This window comes from Eumetopias jubatus, unplaced genomic scaffold, assembly GCF_037043125.1.
Source record: "Eumetopias jubatus isolate StellerSeaLion01/CBP00866 unplaced genomic scaffold, mEumJub1_p1.0 scaffold_3, whole genome shotgun sequence".
Classification (NCBI taxonomy): domain Eukaryota; kingdom Metazoa; phylum Chordata; class Mammalia; order Carnivora; family Otariidae; genus Eumetopias; species Eumetopias jubatus.
Genome location: NW_028274809.1, coordinates 88920210 through 88941174, shown reverse-complemented (window position 1 = coordinate 88941174; position 20965 = coordinate 88920210). Strand labels below are relative to the sequence as shown.

The following is a 20965-nucleotide window of genomic DNA, read 5'->3' as shown; positions in this document are numbered from 1 at the left end:
TATAACATTCATCTTTTAGATATGATATATCTTACATATTAATTCTTTGGATTCAGGTTTCTATCTCCAATTTTATATTCCAAATAACACTATAATGAACATCTTCACTTCTAAATATTTTGGTTTTTATCATTATGTAATCCTTAGGATATGTTTCTAAAAATTTTATTTAAAGGACACAGAAACTTTTTAAACTCTTGGTGAGTATTTCAAAATTGCTTGCTTCAAGATTTGTACCATGAACATTTTCTTCTGATAGTGATTTAAGGATGCTGGTTTCATCTGTGTGTGACTGCGCTCCTCCTGTTACTTCCTCCTCTCCAAAATCCTCCTTCCTCCTTCTCCTCTTTTCTCCTCTTTTTGTATGTTTGTGTGCATGTGTGTGTGAGACCTGTCTTTTGCCATTTGCTCATTTTGCTTTCTGTATTTTTTCTACTTGATTTGTCATGGCTATGTATTTCTATGTCACTTATTTGTTAAAATTATATGCCTTATTTAATGTTTTTATAATTTTATATTTTCAACATAATATTCTCCTAGATCCTCATAAAGCAAGTAGGACCAAATATCCAGCTTTTAACACTCCCTAAATATAAACAATATTTATGTTAAGGAAGCTAGGACATCAAGCTTAATTTAAATTAAAAACAGCTCTCATTTGAATAAAAAGTGAAAGAAAAACAAAGATGGGAAGTTTGAATGTATGTTCACCCTTTATCAAGATCTTAATTAGGTGATTGTGTACTTTATGTCCTAGGTAGAGATGGGACTTGAGAGACATCAGTATTTACGTTTTGTCATTAGTCCCAGGATGTTTTGAAGGTATCCAAAAGTTCCTAGCTTAACTTGCCTTTGAGCAAACATTTTTAGGGCAGCCATATTTGATCACATTAGATGGTAGCCATATATGCCACCCTCATATTTGGGGCAGTGTCCTGGACAGAAAGAGCCTGAATGAATGAAAAAGAAAAGTCTTACCATCAGCTTATTATTTTAAAAGCCCTTCCTGTTGCAGTGAGAAGAATCTTTTTTTTTTTTTTTCCCCTTTCCTTAACAGGGGCCACTTTCTGTTTTAGGTCTGGGGACAAAACGTTTCACTGCCAAAGTCCATAGATATGGTAACAGGGAGAATTACAGTGAGAGTTTCTGCTTTCTTCTTTCCCTTAAGACATTTTCTTTTTTTAAAAAAGATTTTATTTATTTATTTGAGAGAGAGAGAATGAGAGATAGAGAGCACGAGAGGGAAGAGGGTCAGAGGGAGAAGCAGACTCCCTGCTGAGCAGGGAGCCCGATGCAGGACTCGATCCCGGGACTCCAGGATCATGACCTGAGCCGAAGGCTGTCGCTTAACCAACTGAGCCACCCAGGCGCCCTCACTTAAGACATTTTCACTTAAGACATTCACTTAAGACATTCAATACAAATGTATTATCTACTATAAAAAATTGCACTGTCACTCCTTAACCTAGGCAGTCCTGCTTTTGTACACTTTCAAACTCCCTAAATTAAAAGTTGCCTTCCCTTCTGCATAACTCCAAACTTTACATGTGAGAGTATTTGGGTATATTGCTCCAAATTTACAAACTCTCTTGCTCTATTACTCTAAATCAGCTGTGTAGAAAACCTTGATTCATTTTTTTTTTAAGATTTTATTTATTTATTTGACAGAGAGAGACACAGCCAGAGAGGGAACACAAGCAGGGGGAGTGGGAGAGGGAGAAGCAGGCTTCCCGCTGAGCAGGGAGCCCGATGCGGGGCTCGATTCCAGGACCCTGGGATTGTGACCTGAGCCGAAGGCAGCTACTTAACGACTGAGCCACCCAGGCGCCCCACCTTGATTCATTTTGATATGAACATTAAAAGCCTAAATAACAGAACTCTAAGAGTAAGGAAAATACCAAACAGCATCAACATACTTTAGAGAATAAATATTTATAAAAATGAAGATTAATTGTAAATATATAGAGTTAATCATGTAAATATCCTCATTATATACATGATGAGAAAAATTCTTCAGTTATTCTCTATTTTCTATAATAGAATGATTGAATAATCCAATGCTTTACTCTCATTTCCATTATTTTGCCCAAAGCAAACTTTATCTTAATGTCCTCCTATGAGCAGGTCATAGAAATGAACTACATGCACCCTTGTCGATATAATCAATGTCAAACTATTTCATTTTGTAGTTCTTTCTTATATGAATACAGTTCATATATTTTATTTTTAGTTTTCTCTATTATAAAAAAAAACTTAAGGAATGAGGAAACAGTGCAAAATTTTAATTATGCCTCTCAGATGTGTGCTTTTAATTAACTGATGACATTTCCTTTGTTCAATTATTATAGTTCTATACAACTGTCATAAACTTATAAATTTTAATTAAGGCTGCCCCAAACCCTAGTCATAGAGTGTCCACATAGGAATTTGCCAAAAGGCTTAACCGTAAGTAAACCAACAACGAATAAATCCATGAATTGCCCGCTGGGATTTGTTTAACAAATTAACATTTGTGTGGAGATAATGAGGTTCTACAGTCTATAATACCAAACAGTGTTTTTATAAAACCATATTTTTAAAAGTAAAAAATGCTTTGTAGATGACTTAATTGTATATGATATTATTATTAATATTTAGATGCTCTATGACAATAAACTACATGGCCATATCTCAAGTGAAATTCATATAAGGACTCATTTATATTACTAATTTGAAATATAATTTTTTTCTGAACATGTTATTTATGTAAATCAAGATCTAAGAATCTGGGTGCAAAGATAAAATTAATATAGATTTTAAGAATACAGCAATATCTCGACAAATGATTTGAACAAAACATTAAAAGTTGTGCTGTATCCACATATAGTTCAGGATCCATTAAAAGGGCAGGAAATTCAGTGTTTCATAGATTTGTCCTTGTGGATCCACTGCAGGTTGAAAAGACATTTATAGTTTGGAGTACCAAACTCTTTTCCGTTTAAATATTTCTAAAGGCAGGGTGCCTGGGTGGCTCAGATCGTTAAGCTTCTGCCTTCAGCTCAGGTCACGATCCCAGCGTCCTGGGATCGAGTCCCGCATCGGGCTCCCTGCTCCTTGGGAGCCTGCTTCTCCCTCTGCTTCTCTCTCTCTCTCTCTCTCCCTCTCTCTCTCATGAATAAATAAATAAAATCTTATAAACAAATAAATACTTCTAAAGGCAAATATAAGAAAAGCATCTGGCTGTAACGCCAAAAATTTTATTATCTTAATGAGAAAATTAACAATCAAATAATAAAATCCTTAAATAACTCATTTGTGTAAGAAAAGCTTCTCTCCTAAAGGAAATGGTATCTGTGTTACTAAAATACAATTACAGATCATACCCTTTTACCAAACATTCATTCAGTTTTCATTTGCATGGTCCCAGTACTACAATTTCTCCCACAACAATAGAATATACTCTACTGTAAGGAGTAGCTTCTCTTAGGCAGAATGAAAATATATAGTAAGACCTAGTGCCTTTTTATTTCAGTCAACTTGCTGCATATGTTTTCAGAATTCTATTAAGTAGCTAGAATAACTTAATTATCAATTAATCATAAGTCAAAAAAATTTGTAGACTTAAAATTATCAAATTTAAAGAAATAGTAATGCTTTTACTATTAGAATGCAAATCAGAAAGTTTGGTTCCTCTGAACTCCATTGAAAATGCTTCTTCATGTGGCTCTTTCAGTTAGCATTATGCTAAATACTTCAAAGAATAGCATAAGCAATAGAAGCAGTGAGAATTCCCAGTAAGACAGAAATTAACCGTGTAGGGGATGTGAAGATCATATGGATTAATTTTCCATTTCACTAAATTTGCATTTATTGTAGTAGAATTAAATGTGCATAAATTGCACTTTAATAGTTGCACAGTGTCCTTTGCCCTGAATTTTGGAATTTACAAATTATATTTTTATTATGCATTGGGGCTAATTTTTCCCATGGGAACATAGTTTAAATATAATAGCACTAAGTAGAAAAATACATTTTAATATTCACTTATGCACTGTAGCAAACACTTTTTACAAACAGAGCTATTGCATAAATTAATAAGAATTTCAAGTATATCTTAACATGTAGTAGCCTGATATTTTCAAAGCATGTTATACACTATATTGCAATGCCAGCAAAGTAGTTATGATTTTAGATAGGAATTATGATGCTATCAGGTGTACTGATATAGTGTATTTATATTTAACTTAATTTTAAAATTTAACCTAATTTAATTTTCAATAGCAAATAAGGTTTAGCATTAGGCTAACTGTTCAATTAAAAAAGAACATGCAAAAGAACGAAACTGGACCACTTTCTTATACCATACACAAAAATAAATTCAAAATGGATTGTGAGACAGGAAACCATAAAAATCCTAGAGGAGAACATTGGCAATAACCTATTTGACATTGACCATAACATCTTCTTTCTAGATATGTCTCCTGAGACAAGGAAAACAAAAGCAAAAGTACACTGTTGGGACTTCATCAAAATAAAAAGCTTCTGCACAGTGAAGGAAACAATCAACAAAACTAGAACGCAACCAACAGAATGGGAGAAGATATTTGCAAATGACATATCTGAGAAAGAGATAGTATCCAAAATATATAAAGAACTTAGAAAACCCAACATCCAAAAAAGAATAATCCAATTAAAAAATGTGCAGAAGACATGGATAGACATTTTTCCAAAGAAGATATACAGATGGCCCACAGACACATGAAAAGATGCTCAGCATCACTGATCAACAGGGAATCACAAATCAAAACTACAATATTACCTCACACCAGTCAGAACGGCTAAAATTAACAAGTCAGGAAACAACAAGTTTTGGTGAGGATGTGGAGAAAGGGGAACCCTCTTGCACTGTTGGGGGGAATGCAAACTGGTGCAGCCACTCTGGAAAACAGTATGGAGGTTCCACAAAAAGTTAAAAATAGAATTACCCTATGATCCAGCAGTTGCACTACTAGGTATTTACCCAAAGAATACAAAATACTAATTTAAAGGGACAGATGCACCCTGATGTTAATAGAAGCATTATCTATAAGAACCATATTATGGAACAGCCCAAATCAAAGAAGTTTGGAATATTACTCAGCCATAAAAAAGAACAAAATTTTGTCATTTGCTACAACATGGACAGAGCCAGAGACTATTATGCTAAGTGAAATAAGTCAGTCAGAGAAAGACAAATACCATATGATGCTGGATGTGGAATTTAAGAAACAAAACAAATGAGCAAAGGAGGAAAAAAAGAGAGCGAGGCAAGCCAAGAAACAGACTCTTAACTACAGAGAACAAAGTGATGGTTAACAGAGGGAGGTGGGTGAGGAAGGATGGGTTAAATCTGATAAGCATTGGGTGTTGCATGGAGGTGCTAAATCACTATATTGTACACCTGAATGTTAACTAACTGGAATTTAGATAAATATTTTTTTAAAAAGCTCTACCATGAAATGTCAAAATAAAATAAAAATAAAAAAGAATGGATTTTGGGTTCAACATATAAGGCTTATAAAACTGATTTTACTTAATCATTCTAAGCCAGCATCAGAATACCTGTAAACACTGAGCCCTGTCACATGCTACTCACTCAACACAGGATAATGATCATTACTATTGTTACATTTTGTGACTTGAACTTCAGTATACTGAATTTGGAACAAATACTATTATGTTGAATTAATTATTAAATTTAATTTGTGTTAATTTATTTTTTATAAAGATACCAGGAATTAAATTTCTAACATTAAGTATCCTCTTTATATTTTTCACATATAAGGAAAAATGTAAATTATTTGAATGCACAGTGAAATTCAAATACTTACCCAGAGCTGATGGTATACAGGTGCCTCCATTTTGGCAGTAGTTGCTACAGTGATTGACTTCACATCTGTCTCCTGAATAACTAGGCCAACAGTGACACCTCAAGTCACCCTTCTCATTTAAAATGCATCTTCCTCCATTTTCACAAGTCAGTTTGCATGAATCATCTGGTTATAAGAAGAAATGTACAAATTAGCATGCTATTCATTGGATGGTAGAATAAGAGCAATTCACATATACAAAAATTAAATATTCAGATTTACTTTTTTTCATAAAATTCCTCAAATAAATACCCCTGATATAAAAGTAGAAGAAGCAAAATACTATCTGAAAACAGAGAAATTAATTTTAACCACTATTGAATGGTGAATACAAATACTGACTTAATTTTTATTCTTCTTTAGGCTTAAAAATTATTAATCATTTCTTGTATTTATTAAAACATTAAATAACAAAACCAACTGAAGCTTCCTAAAAATGAAATATTTTCCAATCACTACATTTTCTTTATGACATAAGGAAACATAGCATATTTTTAGGACTATTTGATATTAAACCAAACTGAATTATGTAAGATAAATTTATAGTGTATATATAGTATATATAGTGTGTATATATAGTATATATATATATATTGGATTTACACATATATATAGTGTATATAGAGTATATATATATCAGATATGGAATATTTAATGGAATATGGATATATACTAGATATATATATATATGTAAACACACATATAACTTACAGTATAGAAAAACATTTAAATGAAAATACCTTCTTTGGTATACATCCTTATTAACTATGTATAAACAACTCAAAACTAAAAGACACTTAGGTTTGGTACAAGATGTTGATAAAACAGTGTCAGAAACATTTTCATATGTAAAATTTTCATATGGAAAATATTTAGTCACAATCTGTCTACTTAATACATTTTGGCTGGGGATAAGAAAAGGATGGTTATTCCTTGGGGTTGAAAAATTATTTTTAAAAATATAATGAGTCTTATTTATGATAAGAATTGGTCTGGAATAATTTTTCAGGTTATGTGTGTTGACATGACCTTACTCCATTAGAAATACTGCTTTACTTAGGGCAGGACATGATCCCAATAGAACACAAATGATTGAGAATATTGTAAGAAGCATTCTGTTCTAGAATATGCCTTCTATTAAAGCCATGCCTCTTTTATAGCAAAGTAAGGTAAAATCAAAACAGCCTGTATTCTTTATTCAAGATCCATTGGCCCCAAAATAGCAGAAGCTTTAATATAGCAGTGCAATAATCACAAGAGCATTTTAAAGAGCCTCAGTGACTTCAAATAAAAAAAAAATGACTCAAATATCACATCCACTATCATAAATAGAGACTATTTATCAGCAGTACCAGACAATTCTGAGACTTGCCTCACTGCAAAGCAAAGAGTTGAACAGAGAGGTTGAATTCTCAAGAAAGATCTAGAATGGAAATATATACTTAGTTTATTTTTTTTTAAAGGATTTCTTTTCTTTTTTTTTTAGGATTTTATTTATTTATTTGACAGAGAGAGACAGGGAGAGCAGGAACACAAGCAGGGGGAGTGGGAGAGGGAGAAGCAGGCTTCCCGCTGAGCGGGGAGCCCGATGTGGGACTCGATCCCAGGACCCTGGGATCATGACCTGAGCCGAAGGCAGACGCTTAACGACTGAGCCACCCGGGGCCCTATACTTAGTTTAAAATTCAACCAAACATTTCTAATTCGTTCAGCATAAAATATCCCTGATTGGAGTTGTGAATGTAAACAGTGAAGATAAATATTTAAGGCATTATGATCACAGTTAAGATTATTGTGGGGGAGTTCATTTTCATCTGTAAATGTTCTATGTAAGCTACATAGATATTCAAAATCTCTACATGTTAGGACATGTGCACTTCTGTAATGTGCCTCATCAGGCACCAGAAATTTTAAAATATAACACTGCTTGATGAAATAGAAGTGGAATTTCAAAACCTAACTGTAATAGTTCTATAAAGAAAAAGAAGGCTGCTTTTGTCAATAACTAAATCACGCCCAGAAGCCAAGCTCCAGCAATTATAATCAACTATAGGAAAGAGCAGGTGAATACTTCTCCAAGAATGAGTAACATTTGAATTTCAAATTTCTTACCTGAAGATTAAAAATATTCAGTGTCTCATTATTTAACAATAGCAGCTAGAGAAAGGCATGTAATTATAAAGAGCAGAAAAACTTGGCTATATCAAATGTTAATGTCAGGAAAAAATTAATTGGCATTTATCTATACCAATCAGTAATTCTGAAATCTATTTATTTATATTCCTCACTGAGGTGGTCCAAACTGTCTGCTACCAAGGCTCATACGCATAGTGGCCAAAGTGAATATTTTTTAACACTCTGATTATTTAAAATATAAGACTTTCTTTTAAATTAAAAAATGAACTTTTAGGAGGTTTCTGTAATCATGCCTTTCAGTCAAATCTGAAATAGTAAAACTAAAATTTCTTACAAAGTTTAAGGAGGGCATGTGATGTGATGAGCACTGAGTGTTATATGCAACTAATGTATCATTGAACATTATATCAAAAACTAATGATTTACTATATGTCGGCTAATTGATTTTAAATTAAAAAAAGGTTTTAGATCTCAGATAAGTGTACACTTAGACAAACATGCTTTCTCATTTCAAACATAAAACTATAAAATTTGATGAATTAATATAGCAAAAAAACTATTTCATTTGCTTGCTTACTTAATGATAGATTTATCTTACAGTGCTGTGTGTCTACTTTTTGCAAAGCATTGTGCTAAGCAGTCATTTCTGCTCTTTTCAGTGACTCTAGACATGGGTGATATGGGCGCTATAGAGGCACTGGGGTGTATAGGGGATGGTGAAGAGTGTAGAATGCCTAGGTTCACCTTGGGGGACCACCATTATTAAGTAACGTTAGACAATCAATTGAGTCTTGCTTCAATTTTCTAATCTGAGAAAACAGGGGTAATGATCATATTATTATTATCAGGGATTTGGGGGAATTAAATACAACAATATACATATACTTACATTATGCCTTGTTCATAAGCCTTCAAAATATTTATTATTATTATTACAAGTAGTAGTGATATTTATTGTTAATCTAATTTTACACAAAAGAAACTGAGACTAAGGGAGGACAGGGCCAAACAAATTAGTTAATTGATAGATCTTGGCCTAAACCAAAACTCTGCCTCAGATCCACCCCAGGCCAACTTCTTCCTGGGTATTTGCTGGGATTATGGGATAAATTAATCTGAGTGTTAGATAAATCATTTACACTAAGCAAAGAAGAAAAAAAGAGTTATGTAGAAGAGATATTAATGTCTAGTTATAATGCAAAAACAACAAAAACTGTAGACAACTTGACCATAAAAACAACACTGACAACATCAGAGTCAATGGAAAAGTGACATTGGTGGCATTAGAATACTTCTGTGCAGAATTCTCATCTCTCTCTTAGGGGTCTCTCCCACCCAAACAATAGTATAAGTAGACACAGTACATAGGGGCGGAGGGGCACCTGTGAGATCACTGGTTAGGAGTGTGTGTGGAACTAATAAAAATGTGGCATATCTTCTACAGGGAAAGACTGTTATTTTAAAGAATCTCTTTCTGAGAGGTTAAGGAGAATATGTGGCCACACATAGTTTACCTACATGAACATGTCAGAGCAGCTAGTAAAAAATGTGCCTAATAACATTTGAAAATGTCCATTTAATTCTCCTATTTGATCATCACAGTTGAGATCACAGCTACTCTGGTTGGAAAGATAATCAATAAAGAGAAAGGGTGCATTCTCGTGCCAGTGACAGCTACCTCTTCAAGAACTGGCACTAAAGGACTCATCCCAAATACCAATCATGATTCACAATTAGCTCTCTGTTAAGAAATTTCTAACCTTGTCACCCACAACACTGTTTCACACGTGCTACAGATTAACTCAAATAAATGACTCACTATTTTCTTTATATGCCTTGTTTTCATGCCTTTTCAGTTCCTCTGTCTCAGGATTCTGATCCCTCATTTCCACTTAATCTGAATCCCCTCTGTTTTGGCAGACCTTGTCCTAGGGTCATATTCTAGAGAAAATTGTAATCAATTCTCTAATTGGATGATCATCTGAATTCTTCTAATGGTTTTAACTCTTGTCTCTTCTGGGCCATGTATCACTATCCACACAAAGATCTATTGGTGTTTATGCCATTCACCATATCATCCTTGCAAACTTTTCAGCTTTGCATATCCAATGCTTAAAGAATATATATTAAATGAAGGAGCCATGATAGTTTTAGACACCTAGAGTCTTGGAAAGGTAGAAGTCTTCAGATTGCCTATAACTCCCAGTAGAGAACAATGAGAAAATGATAAGCGGGGGGAGAGGCTGACTGAGGGCAAAGACACAGTCTTCATGTGAGGAGTTCATTCTAACAGAGAAAAATACAACAGGTAGAAAGTCCTGCTCTGAAGAGATCTTAAGTGTATCTCACTGGAAAAATGTTGTGATCCTCAGGGGATTTTAGAGCACTGTGTTTTTGTCTGTGTCATAAAATTTAGTAAGTGCTGATTTTATTTTCGCTTAATAGTAATTTGTTTATCCATTATGGCTAATGTCTTGATTATGAGTCTTCTTCTCATCAGTCTGCCTGGATAATTGAGAGTTGTCTATTTTTTCTCTTTTCTCACCATACTATTTTGGTTTTTGATTTTCATTATTTTATTTTTGACTTTTTGCTATTTAATACTTATAATAAGCATCTGAAATAACATTTTACTTTTTTAAATGTTTGTTCAATGTTAATGTAGCTTCTAAAATATGAGCTCTATGAGTGAAGGAATCTTGTCAGTTTTGTTTCTAAATTAGTCCTTAGCTTCTAAATTACCACTATGTTTTGCTCAGAAGCCCTCAAAATATTTATTTAGTAGTATGTATTGTGAATCAAATTTATGCAGAAGAAAGTACAGCTTAGTTTCTTATCCTCAGTTTATTTCTTTTTTTTAAGATTTTTTTTATTTATTTATTTATTTATTTATTTATTTATTTATTTATTTGACAGAGAGAGAAAGCACTAATAGGCAGAGTGGTATGCAGAGAGGGAGAAGCAGGCTCTCCGCTGAGCAGGGAGCCCGATGCGGGGCTTGATTCCAGGACCCTGGGATCATGACCTGAGCTGAAGGCAGCTGCTTAACCAACTGAGCCACCCAGGAGCCCCTTATCCTCAGTCTCGAAACTAGTATTTGGTGCAAGAAAGTTGTTCACTACGAACTTGATGGATGAATAAGGGATTTTAAGGTTGGGTTTAAACATGTAAGGAAATGGCATCCTCAGAAATATCATTATCTTCACTGATAAAGAGCTATATAAAAGTATCTTGATTTGGTGTGTGACTTCAAAGTTCTTAATCTAGTCTTAAATGCATAGTAAATGCTCAGTGCAGCATTGTGAATAAATGTAGAGTAAATCAATTAGGAAGTCATTATCAGAGAGAATAGTTTATGCAGGCATTCAAAAACCAATGATATCAAGGCAACTGTGCTGACGATTGTGTAGCTAATTCTGTTCAGTTTCAAGAGGTGTGAAAATTTATCATACAAATTAATTCATTATTTACAGAATAATGACGTTTACCTACCTAATAGGCTGTCATCACTGCAAGTACCATTAATCAAATATTTGCCTTCTGGGCACACACAGGTGGCTCCAAAAGGACTCAGCAAACACAGGAATTCACATACTAAGTCCAAGCATGGATTGGGCACTGATTAAAACAAAAGGAAACAAAGAAATGCATGACTATAAGTACAATAGTTTTCAGAAACATAAAATTCAACAAGGTGAAAGGATGCATTAACAACATTGAAAAGAAATCATATCAAATCCCTACTGGGTATATCTTATTTCAATGTTACCGTTCTCCTTTATAGGTACAGAGAAATTCTTACCCAACACCCATCATTAACAGGAAATTTATCCTGATTTACACTTCCCATAAGAGAGAAGGAATTATTCAAACATATACTTTGCCACTCTTCCATCTGAGTTCTTTTTGGTAAAAGAGTTGGTCTGAGATACCGAAGTAGAGTTTGGGTTTATGTAAAAAAAGTAAAGCCAACTGAAGTCTTTGGGGGACCTACTCCTCATTTTAGGTAGTTTCAGAACTGTTGAACAGACAGAAACAACTTCCCCTTGTATTTACAAAGGCTTAAAATCCGTATGTATTTGTCTGTTCGAAACACGAACGAAAGAGAGGACTCTTTTTTTCTAAAAACTAGATTTAACATGGTTTCCTTTCCATGCAGTTTGTGTGCATGTAAATGTCTGCCACGTTTATTTTTGTCTAAATTTCTACCCAATTAGCATCCTCTGCAGTCATAACTGCTCCACGACTCTCCTTAGTGAATCTGTCAGTAGAATGAAACAGAAATGGCACCTAGGTAGTGAAATGGTAACTGTGAGAATGGCTTTAACTGAGTTAGAACCACCACTCAAACACCTATTATATTCAGGGCAAAGTTTTATTTATTTATGTAGCTTTTATGAAGGTGGTAATATTTGACTATGAATAAGAATCAAACACAACTAGAGGATGATAGTGTGTCCTCATATTAACCTTGGAACTAAATATGTCAGATCATTGGTAAAGAGCAACACAAGTTTGGATAGGATTTCCAGAAGTTTTTAGGGGACTATCTGTAGTTTTAATCTGATTCCAAAACTGATTTGGATAAATATCAATTGTTACCTTTCCAGAAAATTGCCCCAAATGAGGTTAAGTCTCTTTTTATTTGCAGTAAAAAATTATCAATAAATCTTAAAGTTTCTTGAAGTGTAAACTCATACATAAGGACAGACCATTAGAATTTCAGTCACATTGTTTTTTTACTTTGTTCTTCAATATTTTTGATAGTTGTGTTTGAAACAGATCTTTCAAGATAATTGCATCAATAATTTATTCCTTTCTAGTAAGGAAAGTAACAATAAAAATCATAAACAGAGAAAACATAGCCCCTGAAAACAGTACTCCTCAGTTGCTTTTAAAGATGGAATGTTGATGCTATGATTGTTACTTGTTATCAGTAACAAGATTCAAAATGGCTAATGATGAACTTCAGTACTTGCCATGGTTTATGTATAGACACAGGTTTTATTGAAAAAGAGAATGAGACTTTTTTATAACCAAGTCAATTCTAATTCCAAGAAAACACAATCAAATGCAAAATTAACTTTTGCATGATTTACATCTTGACTTTGGTGATAAAAATATCTAGTAATAGCACCATTAAAGTTACTTAACTCACAGGATTAAGACATTGAAATAGTTAAAATATTTTAAAATACTGTCTTTTGTCAAAAACAATATAAAATATACTTACAGTCTAGTTGTTTATAGCGATGAGATATCAAAACACCTTTTGTTTTATCAATATCTAAAGCTAGGTATTCTACTGAACCATGGCCAAATTTTTGTACTCGAAATACACCATTTTTAGATCCTGCTCCATATATATAATCTTCAAAGACATCAATCCTATGTGGATGTAACAAGCCTAGAATTTTTAAAAAGTGGAGTTATAAAAGTTGCAATGTAAATAGGTGCTCAGACTTAAAACTAGGTTTATTCAAGATCATGTAGAAAGTCTTACTACTGTTGTTTAAAAAAAACTTTTAGAATTATAATATTTTTAATTGTAGCTGTAAAGTTGTTAGAATCAATTTCTTTGCAGTAGGAATATGTGAAATACTAAACATATCACTCACACATAAAAACATTTCCATCATCACTTTAACCATCTGCACCACCACAAAGCATTTGCTGGGGGCTTACTGTATGCAGAGTAATCTGCTGTATAGTTTTCAGACAAAAGAAAGCTACAGGCCAGATTTATCCATTGCACACAGATAGGCAGTTCACAAAATTCTGAATTTGTGTTCTAGATCAAATTAATGATCAAATTGGATGGCCTGAATGACAAAAAGAACAGAAAAAAAGGCATTACCATTGTCTCTTTTAGAAATGGGATAAAGAAAACAAACTAGCAAATGGTAATGTTGCATATGACTAGTTTGGCTAACAATAATAGAGGCTATCATTTTTCACATTTTAAGAAATAACTTATTTTAAGAGATTTTTATGATAAGAATAATTAATCTATCCTTGGACAGTGAAATGTATAACATGCAAAATGACAACATTTATAGTTTAGTTATTATCTAGAGATTGTAAAACATAAAGTGCTTTTTTTAAACTTATATATGTTTCTTCAATGTACTTAATCTGAAACAGGTTAACTTTATTGTTATAGCAATGTGTAATTTTTTTTTTTTTTTTTTGCCATTTGGGTCATTATACAAAAAACACATGTTGGGTAAAGGCACAATGAAAGTTCACTTTAATTATTTTTCTTTTAACTCCTCTGCTTCTGTTAAAAAACAAGAAGCAAAGCTATATTCAGTATTTATAATATGTAAATATAAAAACTTCAAGTACATATTATAAACAATTTGTGGTTAATAAACAAAGAGGCTGTGGTAGGGAAGGGCAAGAAACACAGAAGGGAAAGAAATTAGATTCAGCAGAAAGAACTGAGGTTGCCAGGCAAAGCAATTGTGAGGCACAGACGGTAGAGAATGAAAATAAAAAACAGGAGATAGGCATAGAGGTGGCGATACAAAAGGGCACCAGGGAAGGAGCACAAGTAGATTCTACACTCACTGGAGGTAGAGGTGAGTTATTTTTACACACTACTTTTCACTCGGATGTACAATTGTTACAATGATGTTTTATTATATACAGTAATTAATTTCTTGCTCTAACTGCAATTTGAAATAAAACTTGTGTTCAGAGGCACTAATCTTGACTACTTGAAGTGTTCAGCTCAGAATGTGATATGTACAGAAGGAACAGAATGAATGTTTTCTGAATCTGGGAAGCAATGGGCCATGTTTGTCCTGTGCTAAGGAAATTCTGGCCTGGCCTTTTGTTAGTCTAGTAGGAATGAAAATTATAATCTCTAGTAAGAGCAACAAGTTGGAAGGAAAAAGAATTTGAGGAAATTCAGAATGTGAAGCTTTCATATTTATACTTACATACCATTACTCAACATGCTTAATAATATTTAAAAGATGAAACAAAAGCACTTCACAAACCTTGTTTGCTACTGACAGAGATTACTGAATCAGAGCCATCATACAGAACACTGCCAATAACAGAAAGCTCAAGGTCAGCCCAGTATATTCGTTCACTAAAATGATCCACAGCCAGACCTGCAAAATCAATACATGAGGACAAATAACAAAAATAAAGTTGAAATTAATTAAAATCATGTTTCTGCTGTATATTGTATAATTATGATTGATAGTTTTTCTTCAAGTATCAAAGAAATTACCCCATCTACATCATGGTACTGTAAAAAATTAGAAAAATAATGAAATAAGTACTCCTTATGTGCGATACCTATGTATAGCTTACATCGAATTTAATAAGCTGTGGTAAAAACTTTACTTCACGTAGGGACAACTACCCTAAAATGTCTTTCTTCTCCACACTTACTGGTCTCTTACACATAGCTATTTTCTAAAATACTTTTCCATGATAATTTAGTTTCTATGTTTATAGTACATACAGAATTAACTCATCATTTAAATAATTTATCCAAACTTTATTTAAAATAATTCAGTGTAATTAGTTATATTTTGAGTGTCTTCATAAAGGTACATATCTCAGAACATAAAAAGCTTAGTCATAAGACATTTTCGCCCATTTGGAATTGGCCTATGGTGTTGTGAGCCACCTGTGTGCATGCTGAAGTCTAAATTGACTTCTAGTATATCTAGAATAGCACCATTGCTATTAAGATTGAAGTGTAAACTCATACATAAGGACAGACCATTAGAATTTAAGTCACATTGTTTTTTTACTTTGTTTTTTTACTTTGTTCTTCAATATTTTTGATAGTTGTGTTTGAAACAGATCTTTCAAGATAATTGCATCAATAATTTATTCCTTTCTAGTAAGGAAAGTAACAATAAAAATCATAAACAGAGAAAACATAGCCCCTGAAAACAGTACTCCTCAGTTGCTTTTCTAAGATTGATGTTTATAGTAGGGAAGAATTTCTAAAGATTGATGTTTATAGTAGGGAAGAATGAATGGCAGTTCCTTAATTAAGGTTCTAGTTGTGCTTAAATTTTTCACTCTAATCATTAATTTTCTCCGGGATTGCTTCTCTTTATTTTTTTATCATCAGTTACCTATTAGTGAATAACAATGGGCTAAAATAAAATGTGGTAAAAAATCATGTTTTTCTACTTATTCAATTTTTTATTTTTTAATTTCATAATGTGACTGGAGTCTAGACAGTATCTTCTCACAAAAATATCATTGACATAAAAGATATCTTAAGTAAGATCTACAACACGTGAATTCTACAATAAGTCTTCACTGCTATAGATGTCTAACTTTTGTGACATAGCTAGTCTTTATATATGATGTATTACATAATAAAAACAGTATAATGAAATTAAAATACTTTTGGCAGCTGAAAGTTAAATAGCTTTCCCAATTGGAACATTCAATAAGGGCACCTATTGCATGGAGCACTGGGTGTTATACGCAAACAATGAATCATGGAACACTACATCAAAAACTAATGATGTACTGTATGGTGACTAACATAACAAAATAAAATAAAATAAAATAAAATAAAATAACTGAGATACACCTCCATGGCAAGGCAACTGATTGGGAAGTGTTTCTGAATTTGTGCTAATTGGATTCCTGTGTAGGTAGGTCCAGGATTTAACAATCAGAATGAAAAACAAAACAAAAACAAAAACGAAACACACAAAAAAACCCAACTCAGAGTGAAGATCGTTTAAGAATCATTTTTTAGTTAAGTATGTAGATCTAGCCCAAATGTAATCAAACTAAATAAAAAAATCGCTCCTCAAGTAAAATATAAAGATGTACTATGCCCAGTCTCTGAAAATGACTTAACAATTAAAATGAGTGGCCCATGTTTTACTAGTTTCTGCTCAATGATTAATTGGCTATTTGGAGTCATGTTGGGAGTTATGATTTTGCTTCTTCATGTATAATTACTGGTAACATTAAACATAAAATGAACAAGTTTCCTGCCGCCCTCCATTATATTTCAAAACAGTTGTCTAAGCAGGGTTGGAAACACTTTCCTTTCTCTTTCACAGATGTAATATAATAAAGAAGTAGATTAAAATAAACTGTCTCCAAAATTGGTCTTTACATTTGGATATTAAATTTGTTAAAAGAAAACAAAGGGTGTGCCATACAGTCTCATTACCAATATTGTTGCTTTAGATTCAGCAGCAGTAAAAAAGTTCTCAAAAGTGTCATATATTGCCTTATTAGTCTAGGCTTGTCTAAGACATACCCATCTTTATCAGCTCTGGTCACATATTTTACTATTGGATGGAATTACAGCTAGATAAAAATTATATAACAAAGCTTTCAGATGAGTGGAGTTTATATTCCAAAAAATCCACAAATCGATGATTTTGATTTTTCCTTAAGCCCTTTAATAAAAGAGATAGTCTTTTAAATTAAAAAGTTAATAAAGGAATCAACTAACTTTTCTTGTTATAGAGATGAAAGTGAAGTTTATATGAAAGAACAAATTCATTTCTATCTTTAAAATATCACATCTCCTTTTTGTCTTTAATAGAGTACCAAAATAAAATGGAAAAAAAAAATCAATTCCCAAGAAAGTCATTTTTAGCTGAACTGGGAATGATGGATATTTGCAGCCAAGTCTGTGTAAGTACAGAAAATTTAAAATAAAGTGCCATTTGTGCTAATCAAGCATTATGGAATCACAATTTGGAAGACTTTTAAAAGATAAAGACACAGTCTCACTAAGTTTTAGGAATGTATAATAATGACCCTAGTCATATAGTTATTTATTTAACATCTCCCATGATATCAAGGCTATTATTACATTTTAAGGATTTTTTGAATTTCACTTTAGTTGAACTCTGAAAATTTCCAAGATCCTCCCACTAGTTCTCCAATTTCCACTATGGTCTTAAAAAAGAGAGAGAAAGAGAGAGAAAAATAAAAGAAAAAGAAAAGAAAAGAAGAAAAGAAAACGAAGCATAGAAAAAGAAAATGTTAAAGCAAAATCTTATGATGACCATAATACTAATACGGTTTTTAAGAGAGAACACTTGGAGAGAGTAATAAATTAAAATCACTGTATTTTCAGAAATAGAGAAAAAGATTATATACATTCTGTGTTAAAGGAAAGCCAAGATTTGTAAGGTAGTATTAACCAGCAAGTGTGCACTACCATATTCTTGATTTAAAAGGTGATAAAAAGGGTCCAAAAACTGAAAGTATTTACCGCTATGTCAAATTTATTTTTAAAAAATTGTTAAAAGTATTTTTTGAGGGGCAACTGGGTGGCTTAGTTGGTTAAGCATCTGCCTTTGGCTCAGATCATGATGTTAGGGTCCTGGGATCCAGCCCCACTTCAGGCTCCCTGCTCAGCGGGGAGTCTGCTTCTCCCTTTCACTCACCCTCTGTTCTTTCCCTCTCTCTCTCAAATAAATAAATAAAATCTTTTAAAAAAGTATTTTTTGCAACAGGTTGCCTACCTACAGTCTTAGATTCCAAACTAAAGTTACACACACACACACACACACACACACACACACACACACACACACCCTTATTTGAGTGTTAGTAAAATAAATGCATCAAGGAGTTCCAAAACAGTCCTAAGGTTTTTTTTTTTAATTTTGTTTTATTTAAATTCAATTAGTTGACATATAGTGTATTATTAGTTTCAGAGATAGATTTCAGTGCATATAACACCCAGTGCTCATTATATCACATGCCTTCCTTAAGGCCCAATTACCCCACACCCAACCTACCTCGCCTCCAGCAACTCTCAGTTTGTTTCCTATAGTTAAGAGTCTCTTAGGGTTTGTCTCCCTCTCTGATTTCATCTTATTTTATTTTTCCCTCCCTTCCTCTATGATCCTCTGGTTTTTATCCATTTCATTTAATTAGAGACCTTTGTTGTCTAAGGAAAAAAGAATTTGCAATCAATAATTATAAATGGTGCAGGGCCAATGTGTACTTCTTTAATCTCTCAGAAATTGCCAGGATTTGGTAAGCTTCTAGGTATCAAATAACATGTTATTTAAATCAAACTCATAATCTTACATGCTCTCTTACTGGAGAGAAACTGGAAATTGTCCTTACCTGGCACATCATTCATTAATGCAAATGTATTCACAAGACACTTCCCTTGTACTATATACACTGTAAGGTACTAGGTACGTAGCAAAGAACAAAATAGATGATGTTCCTAATCTCATGGAGCATGCTACTCAAACACCACACAATTGATTGAATCAGAAGATAAATTAACCTTTTTGTTTTTAACATAGTGTCTAATAAAATAAACAAGTGTGCCATTTGTCAAAAGAAGTTATAAAACCGTACCATGAGTTAGAGTGTTAAAAATTGTGGGCATTCATCTCTTCATTCATTCAGTACATAATTATTCTTAAGCTCACACCAATTACGGGCACTATAATATTCTTCAATGTATATATGAATACCGGTAATGGTTTTGATTTAGGTTGTTTGTGGTCTTATTGGATACATAGAATATACACTAGAGAGTTCATGTTCTACTATATCATTAAAGCAGTAGATGATGAAGTATCAACTATGGAGATAATGAGTGCTATGAAAGCCCAGAGAATCGAGGTATTCCCATCATGATTTTGGGAAGTATGTAATGGCAGCGCTGGTAGTGAGCAAACATAAGGCTAGCAAAGTGGTGGACTAACTATTCAGCTGGATAGTACAATTCTAACCTTGAAATACTTAGGGGTTATATAAAGGGATAGATAAGTTCACATCTATTCCTATTGCTGTTCATTCCTGCAGATATCATCTATACCCTATTAAAGTACAGAGTGTAATCAAATGTGCCACATCTCTGTGCACATATTCATTCATGAATTCAGAAATGAAAGGTAGCATTTCCAATGAACCCAAAATGTAAAGAATAACATATTACACTTGGAGGGAAACAGAAGTGTTATTATAGTTACTGATTTCAATATAATAACCTTGGAGTCAGGGCAAATATTTATAAACATATACCAAGAAAAAAGAGAGAGAAAAAATAGGTACAAACAAGTCATGTTTCTGGGAAGGCAGAAGTAATGAATGTAGTTCCATAGAAGGATATCTCAAGGATACGTATGTATAAGTACACATGTCTCTCTACATATAATATGTACATATACATACAGATGCAGAACTATGACTAACTTATTTCCAACTGTTCATTATCACTCTCTAGTAATATGCTATTTACGAAATCGAAATTATTTATTATTTCCTAAAGCTTGCATGAGATTTGTTCTTGACTCATTTTTATATCAATAACATGTAGCATGACAATACTCAGGAGTTATTAATCACTGTAAAGATAACTTTGGGAGATGTTTTGCCTGATGGAATAAAATCCTGCTTAGGAATACAAAACCAGCATTTCCAGTATTACGAAAGTCACTTATTAAGCAGGGAGGCATGAAGTGAAATAATAGATTTTTGTATATGGCTTGTGGATTTTTAAAAATCTTACAGAATTCTGACTGATATACAATGAGAAAATGAATCAAATTAACAAAATATACTAGATGACATTTTAAAATGTGAATAAGAATAATTACCAGTGCGATATGAGGAATTCGTAATCTCAGGAAACAAACTGAGGGTGCTGGAGTGGTGAGGGGGTGGAAGGGATGGGGTGGCTGGGTGATAGATATTGGGGAGGGTATGTGCTATGGTGAGCGCTGTGAATTGTGCAAGACTGTTGAATCACAGCTCTGTACTTCTGAAACAAATAATGCAATATAGGTTAAGAAAAAAAAAAAGAAGAAGATAGCAGGAGGGGAAGAATGAAGGGGAGTAAGTCGGAGGGGGAGACGAACCATGAGAGACGATGGACCCTGAAAAATAAACTGAGGGTTCTAGAGGGGAGGGGGGTGGGGGGATGGGTTAGCCTGGTGATAGGTATT

The 20965-nt window shown here is 33.1% G+C and overlaps 1 protein-coding gene across 2 annotated transcripts in view; it reads right to left on the bottom strand.

Annotated features, from left to right (window-relative positions):
- The window catches only part of LRP1B (LDL receptor related protein 1B), a 1880289-nt gene that overhangs the window by 79172 nt on the left and 1780152 nt on the right, over positions 1-20965 (bottom strand). For both annotated transcript variants that reach the window (XM_088022156.1, XM_088022157.1), the window contains 4 exons: positions 15032-15148; positions 13258-13431; positions 11517-11642; positions 5850-6014 (listed from right to left, as the gene is read on the bottom strand). In XM_088022156.1, the coding sequence (XP_087878282.1) occupies positions 5850-6014; positions 11517-11642; positions 13258-13431; positions 15032-15148 (582 nt within the window). The remainder of the gene's footprint in view (positions 1-5849; positions 6015-11516; positions 11643-13257; positions 13432-15031; positions 15149-20965) is intronic.